The sequence below is a fragment of the Triturus cristatus genome, chromosome 3_2 (genome assembly GCF_964204655.1).
Source record: "Triturus cristatus chromosome 3_2, aTriCri1.1, whole genome shotgun sequence".
In the NCBI taxonomy this organism is placed as follows: Eukaryota; Metazoa; Chordata; class Amphibia; order Caudata; family Salamandridae; genus Triturus; species Triturus cristatus.
In genome coordinates, this window is record NC_140584.1 from 1,029,506,402 (window position 1) to 1,029,524,868 (window position 18,467).

The following is an 18,467-nucleotide window of genomic DNA, read 5'->3' on the forward strand; positions in this document are numbered from 1 at the left end:
GCCTATTCAAATTCTATTGCTGTGTCTATGCATCCTTTATTCGCATGCCCACACTATCAGGGGCACTCTGTAAAATTAAAATTAATAAAGTATGTTTAAATTTTTTTTTTACAAAAATTGGCAAAAGCAGAAATTGTTTTTGGGTCTCAGAAAGCACACACTGCCACAGTAGTTACTGGCACTGAACAAAACTACATTGTGTGCCGATATGCTCCTTGTGAAAGAGCAGAGTGCTGTCACTCACAGGAAAGGAAAGAGAGAGACCGAGAGAATTTTAATAAACACAAAAGGTCACGATCAACGCCAGACCAAATTAGGGGCCCAAATATTAAAGAAAGTCTCAAAAGTGTACCCATGGTATATGTCCTTGCATTAATTGCAGCCAAACGACTTTCTTGAATTCACAATAATTTACAGAAGTAGGACAAGAAATAGTATTGTGAACTGCATTTTAGCATGAGCAGATATGCATGTGTAGATTTATTTGCCCATGCGAAAATCTGAGTGTTTGCAAGTTCACTTTCCCTCCAATCACTTTTTTCCCCAACTCTGGAAGGTTTACGTCTGCCATTGACAGGAGTAAATTTCCAACATTTCTCAGTATGGAAAAAGATTACAGAAGAGTTGTTGAAAACCCTTAAAACATGCAAGTTAGTAGGTTTGCACAGACTCCAAAGGGCATTCTAACCCTGGAACTGCTGCTTACTACTGCCTTCAGCCCCGGTATGTAGATCTGCAGAAACGTGGCAACATAAGGGGATTGCAAGTATTCAAACACTACTATGGTATGAGCCATGGCATAATCAGAGAGGCTTTATCAGATCTCTTATATAATGAGAATGCTGCCATACTAGGTCGCCACACTACATAGCACCAAAGGGAAAGTGGAATTTGTTACAGGACATTTATGAAGCAACCTGCCCCATTGACAAGTAGATATTTTATTATATTCCACATCCGTGCAGCATGGGTTATATACCTGGCTGACTGAGGTGCTGTGCAGAAGGGGAGTCTGAGGCAGAGAGGCCTCCCCAACCAGAGCAGCTCTTACAACAGGACTGGTCAGATTTTCCTGCTGGATGAAAGCAGTGAACAGTTGAGATAAAGGCATATTGCGAGCAAACAGTCATCCTTGACAAACTGTAGAAAAGAAGCCTTTGTGCAGTCTGATAAGCTAGAGCACATGACGTTAACCACATTCCAAAGGGCATGTGAAGAACACCCTGATGCAGTAAGACCGGTGTCCTTTGCAAACTTTGACCCACTACACACAGCTATTAAGATACAAGCGCTGGAGCTGAAATGAAATTTAGGTTTGTTTTTTAAAGAAGATCTGCAAAACTAACTAAGCTAAATCAAGTCAGATGTGAAGTAAAGAACTGTAGATCAACGGAGGGGGGGGGGGGTATAGGCCTATACTTTGCAGCCTCCTACTTCTTTATCTCTGGAGTACAGCAGTTATAGAGTCCTTAAATGCCCCAGTGAACAGCAGAGCTGTCATCGGAGTCTGTGGGTTTCAATCATGGAAAGAGGAACAAGGCTTTTTAACTAATGAAGAGAATAAAAGGGATTCCACTGAATGTGAGCATGAGGGGGCAGGAAACTTCGCCTCAGTGTAGTTGTCCGTATCACTTGAGTTTTGCAGTCTAAAAAAGAATCTTGCATCATACTGCAATGTGGGGATAAGTGGCACACCTCTAGTTAGTCTTATGTTGCCAACACGGCTCTGGGAATTCTAGAACCTAGCCACAGTTTGTCCAGAAAATGCTCTTTCCGGACCAGGGGCTTTCCTAGCCAACCCTTCCTTGTCAAAAAAGTTATGGGGTGTTCTTTTTCTTGCCATTTAGGCAATGATGTCTGTCATCAGACTAAACAGCATTTAAGGCTGTGCCACTGGTATTGTAGCCAAAGTCAATGACGCCCAAGGTGGCGCCATAAGCACCACTGGCAGACACACCCATGGATCACTACCTTTGAAGCTCTCAACATGGCATTGAACCAGGTAGCACTGACATTATAGAAATCTGCCTTAGCCAAAAGGGACACAGACCTAGGGCCAAAGTTGCTGGAATCACCACTGAAGTCGCAGGCATCACACGAACAGGATGAGCTCTGGAAGGCGCACCACAGTTTCCTTGCTTGGACTGTAAAAGACGCTTATTTGAAGGACTCAAGATGATTGAGGGGTGCCCTAAAAGAGGAAGCTTACCGGAGGTTATAATTTTTCAGTACTGGGATAGACCCTGATAAAAAGCCATGGTGTCTTCCTTACATTTCTTGAGGCATTTGGTCTGGAAGACTGACTTGTAATGTAAAGAGGTGGATGACATTTTACAATTCTATAATGCTGGTGCCCAGGACGCACAGATTCTTCTCTGTGGAGGGAATAAAGAGTCGGTGGCAGCTAGGAGTCCAGGATTGTAACCCCTCATTGGCCATAAACAGCATTCCTATCATTGCCGTTGCCCTTTCTCTCATCACCGTGGGCTGTGTAGGTCACATAGGACAAAATCACGTGCTTAAGGTTTGGATACCAAGACACCGCATACAAGAGTAATGCTGATCGGAGGTTGACATCTGCCTTCTACATTCAATACAGGACATGAATCCCAAAGATTTACGGGGTGAAAGTGTCAAATAAAAACTAATTTTCTTCAAACTTTCGCACAACCTGAGAAAATACCGCCTTAGAGCTCAACGACCTGGATCATGGCCACTTTGTTAAATGGAAAAAACAACTACATGAGATCACCAGCAAGTCTGTGCCCTTACTCATTGGAGATGTAATTTCAAGGAATGGTTGCAGTGTTCATCTAGCACTTGAATAGGTGAACTGTTGAATAATTCCAGGTACAGTCTACTGCATTGAGATACCAGGAATCTGCAGGAATAAGTATCAATTAGAACAATCGTTTCCTGTGAGTCAGAGTAAAACTCTGGTGTCTGCAGAAGATATGAACCCTTATGTGATTAAAAATGTGGGTTGTGACAGGCAATCTTTGTAAACCGGAAAATACCATTAGGCACTTAAGAAGATGTTATCTATGACAAAATAGAGACTAGCAGAAACAGCCTTTTTGACAGCACCAATGTCTAAATCATCTTGTTCATATTTTTTCAAGAAGGAGGGTAGAGGTTGAAAGGTGTAGGGAAGGAGTCATGGAAAACACTATGGCGCAGAGAATAATTCCAGGGGGTGCCAAAGCACTTTTCAGTGCCAAGTACTATAGAGCCCTTCAGGGTCCTCCCGAAGTACCCGAATTGCTACTTCATGCTAATAGAACATGGTGCAGTGATGAACTTCATTGCAGAAAGCTGGCCTACAAAGAAATGCAGCTTTGTCTTGGCTACAAAAGGCCCTGATATTTTTACATCAAAAGTTTAGTAAATAAAGTCCCACGAAGCACTCGCCATATCTTTATCGCAACAGCTCTGATATTTGATTTGAACAGACTGATTCAATTGTCAAACAGTTTAACTATACGTTGAGACCTTACACAGCAAGCAAACTTTCAAAGATAGCCCTTCAAGGCAATTCAGGCTTTGTAAAGCTGCTAATTATTATTTTTTATTTATTTATTACTGGACTGTGGTTCTAATGGCTATTCACAGAGTATGTAATGTTTACCCCTGAAGACTTTACCACGTAGGTAAGTAGCACACAGGTAAATGACTTTAAGGTGTTTTACCTTTACCATCAAAATCGTAAACCCCCCCCCCCCCCAAGTTATTTTTGAATAGCATTATGGTTATGAAAAAGAAAAACAAGCATTGGCAATTTGCAATATATTGCTCGCATTTGGAGAGTTCGCGCTATTGGCATTGTAAATAGCAATGTCTTTTACCCATGTGTTTTGTTTGGAGTAGAATTATGTGGGTTGGATTGGAATTGTTATTTGAGGAACTGTGTGGGGAGCGGATTTGTGTAGTGGAATTATGTGGCATGGTGGATAGAAAGGAGTTGTAAAGATTAATTAAGAAGACAAACGCGGGAGCTGCAGCAGCAACAGGGAGATAGGGGAACAACAGAGGAACTATGTGGGATGTGTCTGCCTAAAACTAAACATTAGTGTTGTAAATGACAATGTCTTTTGCTCATGTGTTATGGAGTGTATGTATTTAGAGCGGAGTGGACTTATGTGGGTTGAATTGGAATGGTTAGTGGTAGAAATGAGTGGCGTGGAATAGTGTGGTGTGTAGTGGTTTTGTACAGTGGAACTATACGGATAGCAATTATGTGGCATTTATTGTGGAGTGTAATTATGTGGATTGGTATTCTGTGTTGTGGAGAGGTATGTAGTGGAGTTTAATTATGTGGTGTGCTGTTGAATTTTTTGGCATGATGAGGAATACTCTGGTGTGGTCTGAATGTATGTGGTGTGTTGTGTAATTGTGTTGAGTTGAAATATGTGGTTTGTCGTTGAATTATATGGTGTGGAATAGTAATTGTGTGGTGTGGAACCGTGGCGTTTGAGTGAAATTATGTTGATTGGCATTATGTGGAATGGTGTGCAGTGTATTTTGTGGACTGTTGCTATGTGGCATAAGGTTGTATGTGACGTGTATTTATCTGGTATTGAGAGGAGTGGTATTATGTGGAGTTGAATCATTTGCGTTGAGTGGTATTATGTGGAGGTTAATTATGTTGGTTAGTGCTGAACTGTGTGGCAGAGAATTCTGTGGTGAGGAATTGTGTGGTGTTGATTGTCATGTTAAAAGGAATGCTGTTTGAAAATCCGGGAATGGTCTCAATGTCAAAAGTACTGACCCGTCATGCCCACCTGCAGAACTTTAGAGGAGTGTAATTTTTAAGTGGTCATTCTGCATTTAATTTTTAAAATTACTTCCCTGCCTGCACGTTGTTGCAATCGAAAGCAGACAACAAGGTGCAGGCGCTGCTGAATGTGTCCCAGCGTTTGCAAATTACACCGGGACAAATTCAGCATATTTTTCAGTGGGCCCAACTTCTTGGCAGGGTGGACGGCGTCCACCCTGTGAATATAGTGGGTGGACGCCGCTCACCCGTGTGTACCCCCAACTTGTGCCCTGAGGATGGCTATGGTTCTTGGGGCGTTAACAGCCAAATCAATTTAAAGGTGTTGGGTACTGCAGCAGAGACACAAATTCCTGCAGCCCCTGACTCTGGGCATTTTATGGCTCCAGATATTTATTGCTCAACTTTTCGCTAAGAGCTACGGGGGCTTACAAGTGAAACCAAAAGATTTTTTAAAGGCAGGCCAAGGAACGAATGAAAGTCATGGGTTTTAATGGACGTGGTGAAAGCCCACAGAAGTAGATACAGCATGTCAAGAGACAGAGCATGCGCGCTGCCTACGATCGACCTAAAAAGGTAGTGGTAATAGGGGTGAGGGTAATTTTAGGGTTAAGGGATGGGAAGAGATAAATGGGGGAAAGTGTATTTTTAGGGTTAAGGGGTAGGTAGAAGTAAAGAAGGTAAGGGTGAATTTGGGGTTTAGGGGGTGAGTATAGCTATGGGAGGTAAGGATATATATATATATTTTTTTTATTTTTTATTATTACACACACAAATATATATATATATATATATGTGTGTGTATACACACACACACACACACACACACACAACACACACCCATTCAGACCTTACAATGCGGGTTAAAGCCAGTGGTTGTAAAGTCATTCTTTGTATTACAACACACTATAAAGGTCAATGCGTTAGGGGCCTGTGGGGTAAAGACCTGCATTGTAACGTCAGATATTCCTTCACCAGTCAAATGGATTTTCAACATACCTTCTTGTCTAGGGGACATTTGCCTTGCTCCCACCATCCGTTCTATATAGTTCAAGTGCAATCCAAGGTACATACAACTCTTTTTACAAACCTGGAGTCTGGGCTGAAGCGCACATGCGTTGCATGGTCCAGCTCAACGTTTGCTCGCAAGCTTTTATGCTCTCGATCCAAGAAGTCCTTGGTGCTCCATATCCGGATAGTACGGTCATCAGCACAGGAAGCCAGATACTTGCCATTGCTGCTGAAATCCAAACAGGTCACATTCCCACTGTGTGCCTAAAAATAAATAATTGTTTATGGAGGTGAACGGCGAGCTCTATCAAGCAGTGCTCAATGAATCAAATGAGCAATAAAGAGTGTCAACATGCAACTCCTAGGATCAAAGATATACGCAAGATAGGCAGGTCCTTGTCTGTGATTAGCAAGCAAGCAGAGACAGGCAATTTGTGGATTAAATGAGCTATTCTTAGCGTGGACAGTTTCAGTCATCTACTGAGGGATGCAGAAAGCACCCAGGATAAGAAAAGATGTAGAATTTGGGTAAGGCGATTCTTCAGTTTAAGAAAAGCATTGCAAATAGAGGTCTGGCAACTCCTGTGATCATATAAGCTACTGGCAGTGCGAATAGATAGTTTTGGATACCTAGTGATCTATTCAGCTTGGAATTACAGACCCCCTAGAGCCAACTAAATATAATTAGAGTCTAGTCATTCCCAGGATCTTAAAACAATAGATATCCTTAGACAAACCCTTTGCATTTGAGAAACATTAGGCCCAGTTTTAATCTGTCATACCCAGCAAAACGGGCAGAACATGGAGTGAACAAACACCTGCAGTTTTCTCCTAAAAAGAATGATCTACATGATGATTTCCAAGCAGGGTTCTGAGGATGGCTATCTCAGCATTTATCTTCCTGCACTTATCACCTGCGTTAAATACCATTCATCACTTCATTCTTCTCGCTAGGCAGAATTTAAGGTACAGTCACAGATTGGACTAAATAGACTTTAAAGGCTGATCCTAAATGGTGGTTCTCCCAATAGTCCAGTATAAATCACACACACTTACTTGTCTTTTGATCAGTCATGTCCCTCCCACGTATTCCAACACTTAACCAAATCACTTCATGATGTCACCACATGCCAGAGGGTCTATTTTTTTTTCAACTTTGCACAAGATACCCAGTTAATATTTAAGATCATGGCCACCATTACAGAGGGAAACATTTTGCCTTTTGCACTGGATAAGTGGCTGGAGGAATCTGCTTAAAACTGAATCTGAACAAGACTCATATCTTGATGGAAAGGAGAATGGCCAGATACTCTGGTGCCAAGAAACATTTGGTTGTCAAACTTGGGGCCACAATCAGTGGCTACGGTAAGGAATCTATGGGTGGTTATGCATTCTGTACTTTCAATGTCTGCACGGATGTCAAGGGTGGTAAGCTCAGATTTCTTCCACGTATGCATAGCCACAAACGACATTTCAATTCCTAGGTTTCCCACATTGAATCCAAATGAACATGCCAATTGTAGTACCTCACCCGGATTGTCCAAAATTGTCTAATTTGTTAATCTGATGTATCTGATGTGATGTATTCTCAGACGTCCAGTCTTCACGTTGGTGGCCAGAGTCAGAAAAAATAACATTTCAATCTCTCTATGTTGTGCATAGAACATTTTATTCATCAGGTCCATTGAGATTCAAGGACTATATTCAGTTTAGCCATCAACACTGTAAAACTAAAATCTGGTCATCCCTAAATTTAGGAATGTAAATGGGCAAGATGTGTTATTTCCACATTTGTGGTAAAACTGTGGAATAACCCCCATGTCAAATTTGTTTAGGATCATCATCATTCGGTATTTGTAAAGCGCAAACAATTAACTCTAAGGGTGTCAAGGCGCTGGGGGCAGTCAGGAAGATTAAGCGAGCTACTGCCCAGAGTCACATGGTACTGGGCTAATCTGCCGCATGCACGGGTATCAAACCGTAAGCCCCCGTGTTCCGGAGTCAGCCGCTCTGTCCGCTGGGCCACACCTCTTCCCCTTATCTGACCTTTAGGTAAAGCTAAAAACGTATCTGCACCCCAAGTCTGAACATATCTCTCTCAATTCTGGTGTCTTTTTCAGTAACTATCTCTAGTGCCTAGATGTCCCCACAGTAGCAAATGTAGCACAAAGTAACATAGCATAAAATAGGCAGCTTCAGTGAGCAAGATGGCAGGCTTGTAGGTATCTGCCTATTATTTCTGCCAAGAGCGAGAGTGGCAGTTCCCTGAATCAAAGTCAGTTCCATGAAGCACGGTCAGGATGCTTCCAACATACTAACAATGACAGAGAGAAAAAAGGTAGAATATCGCAACTGAGGAGCAATACCAATAAGTCTCTGCTAGGATGTAATCAGCTCTATCAATAAGCTAGTCTGACATTCAGCACTTATGATCAACTTAACTGCAGAGATGAGAAGATGGAGCTCCAAGTAGCTCACAGGTCGAATGTAGCATATGTGTTTTCGACTTTTCTGGGGGGAATCTGTAAATGTTCGATGAAATGCCATTTTTAACATACTTGGTGCGATAAAACTCAATTTAAATACAGGATGCTGCTCTTACAACATCTAAATTGCTTCGCATAGCAACAAGAGAACTTGAGACTCATTGATAGAGAGTCAATATTACTTTTGGTTAGTTGCTTTCCCTACAGCTGAGCAGTCTTCATACAAAACTAAAAATACCTTTAATGTGGAGGCAAGAAGTTGGTGAGTGAAAGTGTGCTGCTGGGCCTTATCCTTGCGCGGCCGCAGCTGCTGTTTCTGCTTTTTTGGTCCTGGTACCTTCTCAGACACTTCACCGTTTACTGCCTGATCTGAAAGAACAGAAGAAAGAAAAAAAGTTATGTTAAAAAAAACCATGGTATGGTTTCGAGGTTCTGGTAATGAGCAGGTAACCCAGGGTTAGATATTGGAAGTGCAGGTTCAGCACTGAAAGCTTCTAGAGGTCCTTCACAAACATCCAGAAGATGAGCATCAGTTTAGTAATGGTATGGAAATATGCATCGCAAGAGTCAGTCAGTTTGGGGCGTTTTAACAGAGGAAAGGTTTAACTGTTCAACAATGCACAAACGGCAGGAACAGCATACTTGCAGGACAAGCCTCATTTACACAAGGAGGCACACAACGGACAGCAGCAGAATAAGTTTCACAGCAATTCAAGCTTCTTTACGCAAAGGATAGGAGTAGGACACAGGAGCAGAATCCCCCCCACACCCACAAAGTGCTGAGTATAAAGTTCAAATATCTTGTTAATGCATATAGTAGGATTATGAAATGCATCCTATGCTTTGCCTAAACATCTATCTGTACATGCAGCAGAATAGGCAGATGAGGAATAATGCCCTGGATGCTATCTTGCACACATTACACATTCAGTACAAACAAACTTTGAACAAGGGTGCGAAGACCAGCTTCAGCTTATGAAGGCAAAGTGTAATTGGCCTTCTTCGAACATCTTGTAAAATCTGGGAAGATAGATGATTAGGTAAAAAGAGAGTGAGTGAGAGAGAGAGACCGAGAGACAGTGACCGAGAGAGAGAGACAGAGACAGAGACAGAGAGACAGACAGACACGTGGGCTACAGTTGGCTAATTAGCCACATCCACCCGAGATGTCATATTTGAAAGGGAGAGATTAATAACTGGAAACAGCTGTGATGTCACTGAGCCTGTTATGAAGGGTGACCCATCCGCTCGTTGATGGACTACGATCAAAAAGTAAAGATCACAGCTGTTGCTTTATTATTTTGTTTATTTATTTTGTAAGATTGGGAGGTGTTGCATTGGGTATATTCATGACGTTCACCATTGGACGTCATGAAAAATGTCGTGGTTTTAGAATGTTATGGAATTGCACTGGAATCCTTTATGTGTGATGCAAATGTTTTATTGGTTTGGTCTTCCTGCGAGCAACACCGTGTTTGTGGCGTTGGATTGAGGGCCCACTTTTATTCAACTTAAAATAAAGAAATTGTTTAGAAAATGAATTTCTGCCTCGTGGATTAATCTACCACTCCCTCGGGCATTTGGTAAGCAGGTCAAAACAACTAGACCCAAACGACAAAAACTCGAATAATAAATGCCTTCATTAATGGCAGCGACCCCAGGATCATGATTTTAATGTGAATTTCCTTGTGTGCTTGTTCTTTAGTACAGAAGTTCACAGAAAAGCCTCCTCTTCGAATAGGAGCCTTAGCCATTGAGAAAGAGGATTTGGAGAAAGATCAGCCTGACTCAAGACCCAGCTGGAATAAAAAGGGTTACGCTTACACAAGGAACCACAATCGCATCTAAAAAGAACAAACATGCTTACTCTAACAAGGGAATATAGTGTAATTTCCCTACCAGTTCAACAGGAAACTTTAAGCAGGAATTTCACTGATCAACTACAGGCTTTGAAAACAAAGAAGGCAACTACAATGGTGGGTATAGCTAAGATCATACAGTTGGTTGAAGAACGCATGTGTGCTAATGAAGAGGCCATCTCCACAGTGGGTAAAACACTAGATGACATGAACTCCACTGTCGAAAACATGTCAGAAGAACTGAAATATCAAATAGGATTTCGAGTACCAATCATGCAGTGATAACACAAGAATCATAAATTTAAAGGAAAGGAAAATATTGAAGGGGAGACACACAAGAGTTGTAAGCGGTTCTGTTTTGAGATGTGGTACCATAAACACAAAGTGAGCATTGCATGACGCCACAAGGTGAGAGCTCAGCAGAGGTCTCACAAAGCCCACCCATGGAATTTATTATCACAATTATCCCCTTCAGCGCTTAAGGACACAATGCTGAAACCGCGCACTAATAGCGCAGACTTCAGAGTCTGCAGCATCACGCTATTCAAAGATATGTCTCTGAGCACACTAAATAGGAGGTTCCAAGAGATTATGAGAGTTGAGAAAGACCGATTAGACACATGTGGGTGTTTTCATTTGCATTAATGTTCCACCTTAATTCAAACCACACTCGATTATGGTCCCAAAAGAAGAGAAAGTGGTCCGGAGCCTATTGGCTAATGCAATATACGAGAATCGGGTCAACAGGAGAAAGAGTGACTACAACATAGGAGCAGAAGAAGATCAGAATGGTTCTGAGAGAACAGGAGAATGGTGGCAAGGCCATGCCTAACTGAAGACTAAGCAATGGAGAACTTAGCCTACTTGGGTCACATGAAGGTGGAGGTGAATTAACATTTGTATTTTCAGGCACACCCGTATCACAGGAATATTAGGGTAAGTCATACAGGCAGTATTGTAGAAGACACTCATTCACAAAACCACTATTCCTGCAACCAATGGTGCAAGTCTTAACCTGGAAGTAAAATAAAACGGAGTGTGCAGTTTTGACAAACTAACTAGATGTGATTTGTTTGCAACAAATACACCTTATGCTTAAAGATACTTGGCTAACAGGACATGGATTACAATGAACTCAATTTTACACATTTGCTAAAGGAATATTGGATGCAATACAATGGGATTTAGCTTTGAAGTAGAGGTGGTGATAAATGGTAACAAAGAAGGTTGGTATGGGATTATTATATGGAAACTAGAAGATAGAGATTTAAACTTGGTGGCCTCATAGGCTTTGAATTACAACAAAAAGACCTTTTCGACTTTACTCGTGGAGATTATAAAAGAGAAACTAGTTGGCAAAATTGCATGGCTGGGAACTTTATCATTGTATTGTCATCTGCCACTGATGGACATACTACACAGAAGTTCAAACGTGAAGGAATTCTGCGTTCATAAGACAGGACCTTCTCCAAGATGGGACTCTCTAATAATCGGAGGTACCCACCCCACTGACGGAGAAGGCACCTTTTTCACACTTTTGGGACATACTCTAGGATAGATATATAGTCATTTGGATTACAGATTTACTAACATAAGTTACAGATAGTGTAGACAGTGTTCATTACGATCTCAGGCCATGTCCCACTGACATGGGCTTGTTAATCTGTAGACGTCCCTAGGAATGTGTCACTGACATTTTGATAAACCTCATTTCAACCAATCAATCAGAATTTGTAGAGTGCTTCACTGTCACTCCTAGTAGGGGTATCCGATAGCTGGGGTGTGAGGTCTCTGTCGTGCCAGCTCCCCCTGCGAAAGGTCTTAAGGAAACGTCAGGAAGAGGGAAGAAATTAACAGAAAAGACAAATCAGAGGGAAGAAAGAAGAGCAGAAAAGCTAAAACAGACGGTGGAATCATAGGTCAGTCATTTGTGATTGAGGCGCCAGGTAAGATGGCGAGATGTCACGCCAGATAGGTGTAGTATAATGACAACTGGTGAGTGATCAGAGAGTTTTGCCACGGTCTACTGCTGTGGTGGCTGTAGCTATGTGCGAGGAGGCCAGAAAGAGCTATCCATGCGCATGTTTGGTGCGCTGCCAAAAAGAATGTATAGCCTTTCGTTGTCTGACCCGTCCGTAAGACTGACCTATCCAGGAGGGCATACAGGAGGATATTAAAGTCACCCCTATGAGTAAGTCTGCATCTGGAGTGGCCATTACCCGTCCCATCGCATCTTAAGGATGGCCTCTTGGTGGTCATTTAGGACATTTATATTTGCAAGCTTGAATGTATAGCCCTTCATAGAGTAAAGACAGAAATCTGCCGGGCAGTACCGTTTGTGTTTCGACTACCCTCCCCGGGAAGTGCGGGACTATTAATGTAGCTACACCCGCTTTTGCCCTGGTCCGGAACAGAATAATTGCCGGTCTAACCATTGTTCCAGTCTGCTCAGAGGAGGTGCGTTTCTTACAATAACCTTAGGTTACAATTAGAATCCATAATAAAGGATTGGAGTTCCACACGCTTTGCTGGTGCATCGAGACCATGGACATTAAATCCTAATATCTTGAATATATGTCAGTACATGAGGCAGAGCGGAGGCGGACAGTTTAAAGTTGGCAGTGTAGTGGTTTCCCCTACGTGTCCATCTAGCTAACGATGCCGGAGGTGTGGATGGCAGAATTGAGAACGTCCAGCATGGGGGAAATGGGGATGGGAGAAGATAGAAAATATAACGTAGGAGTTCCCTCCCAGGAACACAACGTTCAAAGAACTGAGGGTCCATGTTGCAGGCAAGTACTCGTAGTTGTCTCCAGGTAGGGCATGGGAGCGGGAGCTGCGCTGTTGCCAGAGAAGGCAGTCGGAGGGGGTGAGTGGGACCCCGGGATCCTCAATTTAAGGTTGAAACGTGACTCGTCCCGCAGGTGAAAGGCCTGCCACCAGCGGTTGCTGGTAGAGTGTTAAATCCACTTCATCATCTGGGTCTGATACACTATCTTGGTGTTGCAGTTGGCGCAGTAGAGCAGACCTCTCTTTACCGCGCTCGGTCTCCATGGGTTTGCTAAGTTGTCTTTTGGCTAAAAGAGAGGAGCGACTATTCCCCACTAGAAGTTTATCTGAATACCACAGTTGAGGTTGTGTGGCGCCATCCCCCTGGGACCTGCTCATGTCCAGCAGGGAGTAGGCTTCCTCCAGATTGTGGACACTCTGGAGTTTTATTGTTCCACACATAAATAAGTCGAAATGGATGGCTCTACTTGTATAGTATTCCTTTTTCCAGCTGGGAGTCTGTTATGGGCTGCGGGGGGAATCGAGACATAGCCATACTTTTGCGTCCTCAAACTCGATAGCATTTCCAACATGCACCGCTGCCATGATAGCTTCTTTCTCTCAATAGTAGTGGAGACTGCGGAGTAGATCTTGTGGCATACCAGGAGACGCGGCTGCGCAACTTACTCTAGGAGCGCGGTTTAGCACAATGTCTTGTTCTGCAAGTTCCAGGGCCACATGTCGAAACAGGCGGTTGACAATCCCCCAGCTTCCCTGAAGCCGTTTGTTGAGGGGCTCCCTTAACTCAGATATTGGAACGTCGGGATCAAATTTCAAGATCCTCCAACTAATAGTGGAGTTCAGTATTCTTGTCACGGCGGTGATTGTCCAATTCCTCCTCACTTGAGTCACCGGTCTGTTCCAGGGTGTTGCCCTCTGACCTAAAATCTCCAATGTCCCTCTTGATTTCTAGGACTTCTGTCGCTATGTCCTATTTCAGGACTGCTAAGTCTTTCCATAGGGCATTAAAGAGGCCTTCCAAGAAAACACGAGTGACCGGGGCGTCCTCCTCCTGGGGGCCCGAACAGGGCGCTGTGTCAAGATTATGCGTAGGCGACACGGCATTCCTGCCGTAGTCGGGCTTCTTACAGGGGGAAAATGGGGGGGATGGCGAACAGGTCTTTGAGAATGGTGTCTTTTTTATTGCTACGGTTGGAGGAATTGGTAGGTCAGTGTAGTAGCTTCGTTCAGGTGAGTAGGATTCCTCATATTGGGGACAATCGCAACGGTTTTCTTTACTGGGATTCTAGTCAGTTGAACGACAGGGGTCTTGTCTTTCACAAGTCTACAAGGTGAAGTGAGGTGAGTAGAGGACCAGCGCCAATGTCCCCTGAGCACAGATGCCTTTTCAGGAATGCTTTCATGCACTTTGCTCAAGTCCTGAGTATTATGGTGGCCTCAGATAGCGCAGGTGATCACCCTACCGAGCAAGCATAATATGCAGCTCCCCAAGGTTGTGGACCACCGGAGCAGCAGAAGCCCCTCAAGCTCCTTGCCCTTTTGAGTGTTGTTTAGACCTCATGACTGTGCACACTTTTTACAGGAACTGCACACATCAGGGTCAGTCAGGCGTATCCCACGAAGGGCCTTCAGGTGCGTCTCAGATGGATATTCCCCATGTAGAGGCGATAATAGGGCTCAGGTGTTTCAGGGAGCACGAGCAGTGTCTCACCAGCCCGCCCCAGTAAGACCACATTGGCTATGGAGTTCTTTAGTTGCATGGGAGCCCTCACGATGGTGTGTTCCAAGGTCCGGAGATTTCAAATTAAAGGTGTGCATCAGACATTCAGGTGCACCAACTTGGTCGGGCCCCAGGCCGATTTACTCCCAAGGAAGCCGGTGCAGCACCCGCCCTCTGCATATGTCGTGCAGCTTTGGCCTGTCTTCACCACTACAGTACCGCTCACCTGGGGAGATTACCAGGGCCATGGTCAGAAGCACCAGGTGTCCACCCCTGCAAGGCCACCACACTCGCCGCTCCACGCAGTCCCCAAGCTCAGGCCCCATGGATACATCTGCAAAGCTGAGGGGAGTCGAGTCGGGCAGTGCTGCCTCCACTGGGTGAAGGGCTCCATCAGGGCATTGCTCCTTTTATTGGTGAAGGGAGGCCGTCCGTGCAATGCTAGTGCCCCTGGGTGTCAACTGTGGTGTAGCAGATTCCTCTAGGCTAAAAAGCCGTGGCGGCCAACATGTTGAGGTCACAGCAAGCTGCACCAGACAGTCGCTCTGCTTTGTCAAAAAGGGATGTGGCGGCAAATAGGGCCACCCACCAGTCGCCGACAGATCCTCAGCGGGGGTCAGGCCATGCGGGCCCGTAGTGTGCCGCATCTGTCCCCATTTGATATAGAGAAGGCTGAGCTCAGAGCGAACACTTTTACTCAGGCACGTCCCCTCAAAACTTAATTTAATAGTATGTTAGAGTGAAGGAAGCAGCTTGTGTTTCCAAATAAAACAAGTATTGGCATAGCCAATAGGTCTCGCCTTTAGGTAACATAAGCACGCTTTTAAAAGTGATCTGGAGGAGAAGCGTGTACCTGGGTAATAAACTCCGTATTGATCTGCGCCACTGATGGGGGTGAGCACCTTGCTGCCACTACCCTGAGGAGAAGGGGCTGTGATCGCCGCTGCCATGGTCTCTGTTCCAACCAGTACCTGGCGAGCATGAACTCAGATGCCCTGGATTGTGAACAGGACTGCAGAAGCTTAGCTGATGCAGCTTCACTCTCCCAAGCCTCCCGAGACTAGGCCATATAGCAGCTGGAAGCCGGAAACACAATAATAGGCCAACACCTCCCCTCCCCCCCCACCCCTCCCCCAACAGCCCCTACTCGATTCTTTGGGTGGCAGGAGTGGAACAGCGTGCGAGGGGATGGGTGCGGGGGGTTGCTCAGGGTAGGCGCGGTCGTGTGACTTTAAAGTGTGTAGGGTGGGCATTGTCAATGCAGGTGAGGTATGCGCAAATGCTGGGAAATGGCAGGGCGCCAATTGGGCGCCATTCAGAGAGGAGGGAGGTTTTGCCGGGCTGGGCCCATTAACACATGGCTATGTGTGAAGAGTTAGAAGGGCTACAGAGGGTTGAATGAGCGGTGTCAGCAGCTGGGGTGTGGGAAGTTGGGGGGCGAATTTGAATAGGTGGGTAATGTGTGGAAGAGCTGGCACAAGAGGAAAATATAACAAGGGATTAAACAAGCAACGCGACTATTTTAGGCTGCTCCTTTTCTCTCTTCGTGTTAAATGTAGTTTCGTTTACAAGAGGTGGCGACATCCCCAGATGCCAGATGGTGCAAAGCTAGAAAAAAAAACCACAAGCCAGCGAGTGATAACGCCACTCCAGATTCAACAAGAGAAGCACTTTAGGTTTATGGTCCCCTAATTTGTACAAAGAAAGGCGCTAGCACGAAGCCTGCAATTTTGCGCACTACGGGCTTTTCGACCACAAATACTAATAGTAAATCAGGGCCCAAGTTTTGGGGGAAAAAGATCGGCGCTCAAGTTATCTATCACCTATTTTCTTATAACTGAACAGCTATTTCTATATATGATTTTAAAATGGACAGAGAAGCAAATTACACAAAAATATCCCTATTTCATGTGAGGGGTGGCTTTTTGTTTGGCTGTTTGGTGCATTCCTAAATGAAGCTTGAATGGGCCAGAGGCGGAGCAGCAGAAAGCGCCGTCGGGCGCTTCTAGAATTCTGAGATATGAAGCGGGAGGCACTGTCAGTTCTGAGGCACGGCGTCTTCTGTCTTTGACCTCGTTGTCATGCCAAGAGCAACAGAGCTTTGGCTATATCAAATACAATTTGCAAATATTTGTGAATGTTTGTGCATTACAGTTTTAATGAAGGGGAAAGGTAACATTATAAGAAGAAGACCTTTCCCTAATTTTCTCAACCACAAACCTAAATGATGAGGGGGCACTAACTACTTGACATCGGATTCTGCGGCTACTCCAAGTGACAAGTCCTGCGCTGGCTGATCAGTCAGTTGAGTGAAAATAAAAAAAACATAGGTGAACTCCTAACTAGTTCAGACAGGAAGAAAAGCACCACAATGACCCACATAGCACCACAGTGACTGACTCTCTGACCACCACCGCATGTGGGTCAGTCCGCTCAAAGAGACCACAAGACGGAATGCTGTAGAAGATGATCTCGGGCCTGAAATAACTTTGATTAAAATAGGCTAAGCTAAAAATGCCACCTTTTAGCGCTGGCAAGAAGAGATAAAAAACACGAAAGAAGAATGTAAATTATAGAAGTCTGCAAGTGTCTCCTGTGTTCTGTTGCCAGATAGGTGAGCCAAAGAAGGTTGGAGTCAAATGTGCGGCTCTAGCTCAGCTCGAGGTCTCAAATGAAGGACGAGCCACGGCCGAACCATCTTTCACCATCCATCAAGAAGCTTAAAAAAAACTCAAGCTGCAAAATGCAGAACTGCTCTAATACAGAGAGCAAATAATATAAACGCGCTCGGGCGGGGGATAGGTCAGAACCGGCACAGGCCGTGTTTTCCCATGATGCACGGCTATATTGTGTCCGTTAGCTCTGGGAGATGAGCAGCGCAAGCCTCTGCCTGGCCGAGGGAAGGGACATGCACCAGGAGCAGTACAGGACCCGGGCAGAAGGCACAAGGCAGCGCCCACAGGGAGTCCGCACCCACCCGCCCTGTAAGACATTTATATTTATCAATATATAAATGAGTAGCGCGGTGGTAGAGATACGTTCATAACATTGATACATGCATGTACAAATTGCAGATAACCAGCAGACGGGAGATTAACGTATAAAATACCAGTGTGTGCACACGGCCGCGAAAGTGAAAGCATTTGTTGTAACATAAGCCACAACAGATGCGCTGCTAATTAAACAAGGAATGCGAGGTATGCAGCTGGCACCTGGCCGCGCTGTTTCTCGCTCCCGAGCACCCTAGGCCAGGGGACAGAGAAGGCGGGACAATTGCGTGCTGTCTTTCTTAGAAAGTCGCATGCAAAGGCCAATAGTGGGAGATTTTTTTAAAAAGCACAAGAGTGTGTTTTGAGTTCAAAGCCCTTACTAAAAGCCTTGCAGAGCGGCGCATGTGCGCTGGCTCAGGTGAGACCTAAAAACCAGTATTGGTGAAGCTCAAAAATATGTGCATATCACAACGGAACATGCATGGATTCTTGTTATATAATTATGTGCAATTTTCGATCTGTGGTCCTGTGTAGCCTCAAAAATGAAGAAGGCTGATTTACAGATGAATTAAGCTGTATTTACAGTTTTTATTTACAAGCAAGGCTAGATCTCACCTGCCATGAAAGAGGAAAGAAACAGTACAGGATAAGAGGTAGGTAAATACTGAGTATTGTCAGACTGTCTTTATACCTCTACGAAACCCGCACTGTTACACGCTGCTCTCTCATTCTTCGATCTCTGCATGCAGCAGGCGTTGAGCTGCTTTAAAGTTTATATGAGGTAAAAGAAGTGTTTTTAATTAGCCTCTAGTGAGGCTTTGGTTCCTCCCAGTGTAT

The 18,467-nt window shown here is 44.4% G+C and overlaps 1 protein-coding gene across 1 annotated transcript in view; it reads right to left on the reverse strand.

Moving 5' to 3' along the window:
• TBL2 (transducin beta like 2) overlaps positions 1-18,467 on the reverse strand; it is a 114,234-nt gene that overhangs the window by 71,901 nt on the left and 23,866 nt on the right. Inside the window, exons 2-3 of the mRNA XM_085649670.1 lie at positions 8,510-8,640; positions 5,865-6,049 (exon numbers count right to left, since the gene is read on the reverse strand). Coding sequence (XP_085505796.1) covers positions 5,865-6,049; positions 8,510-8,640 — 316 coding nt within the window. The remainder of the gene's footprint in view (positions 1-5,864; positions 6,050-8,509; positions 8,641-18,467) is intronic.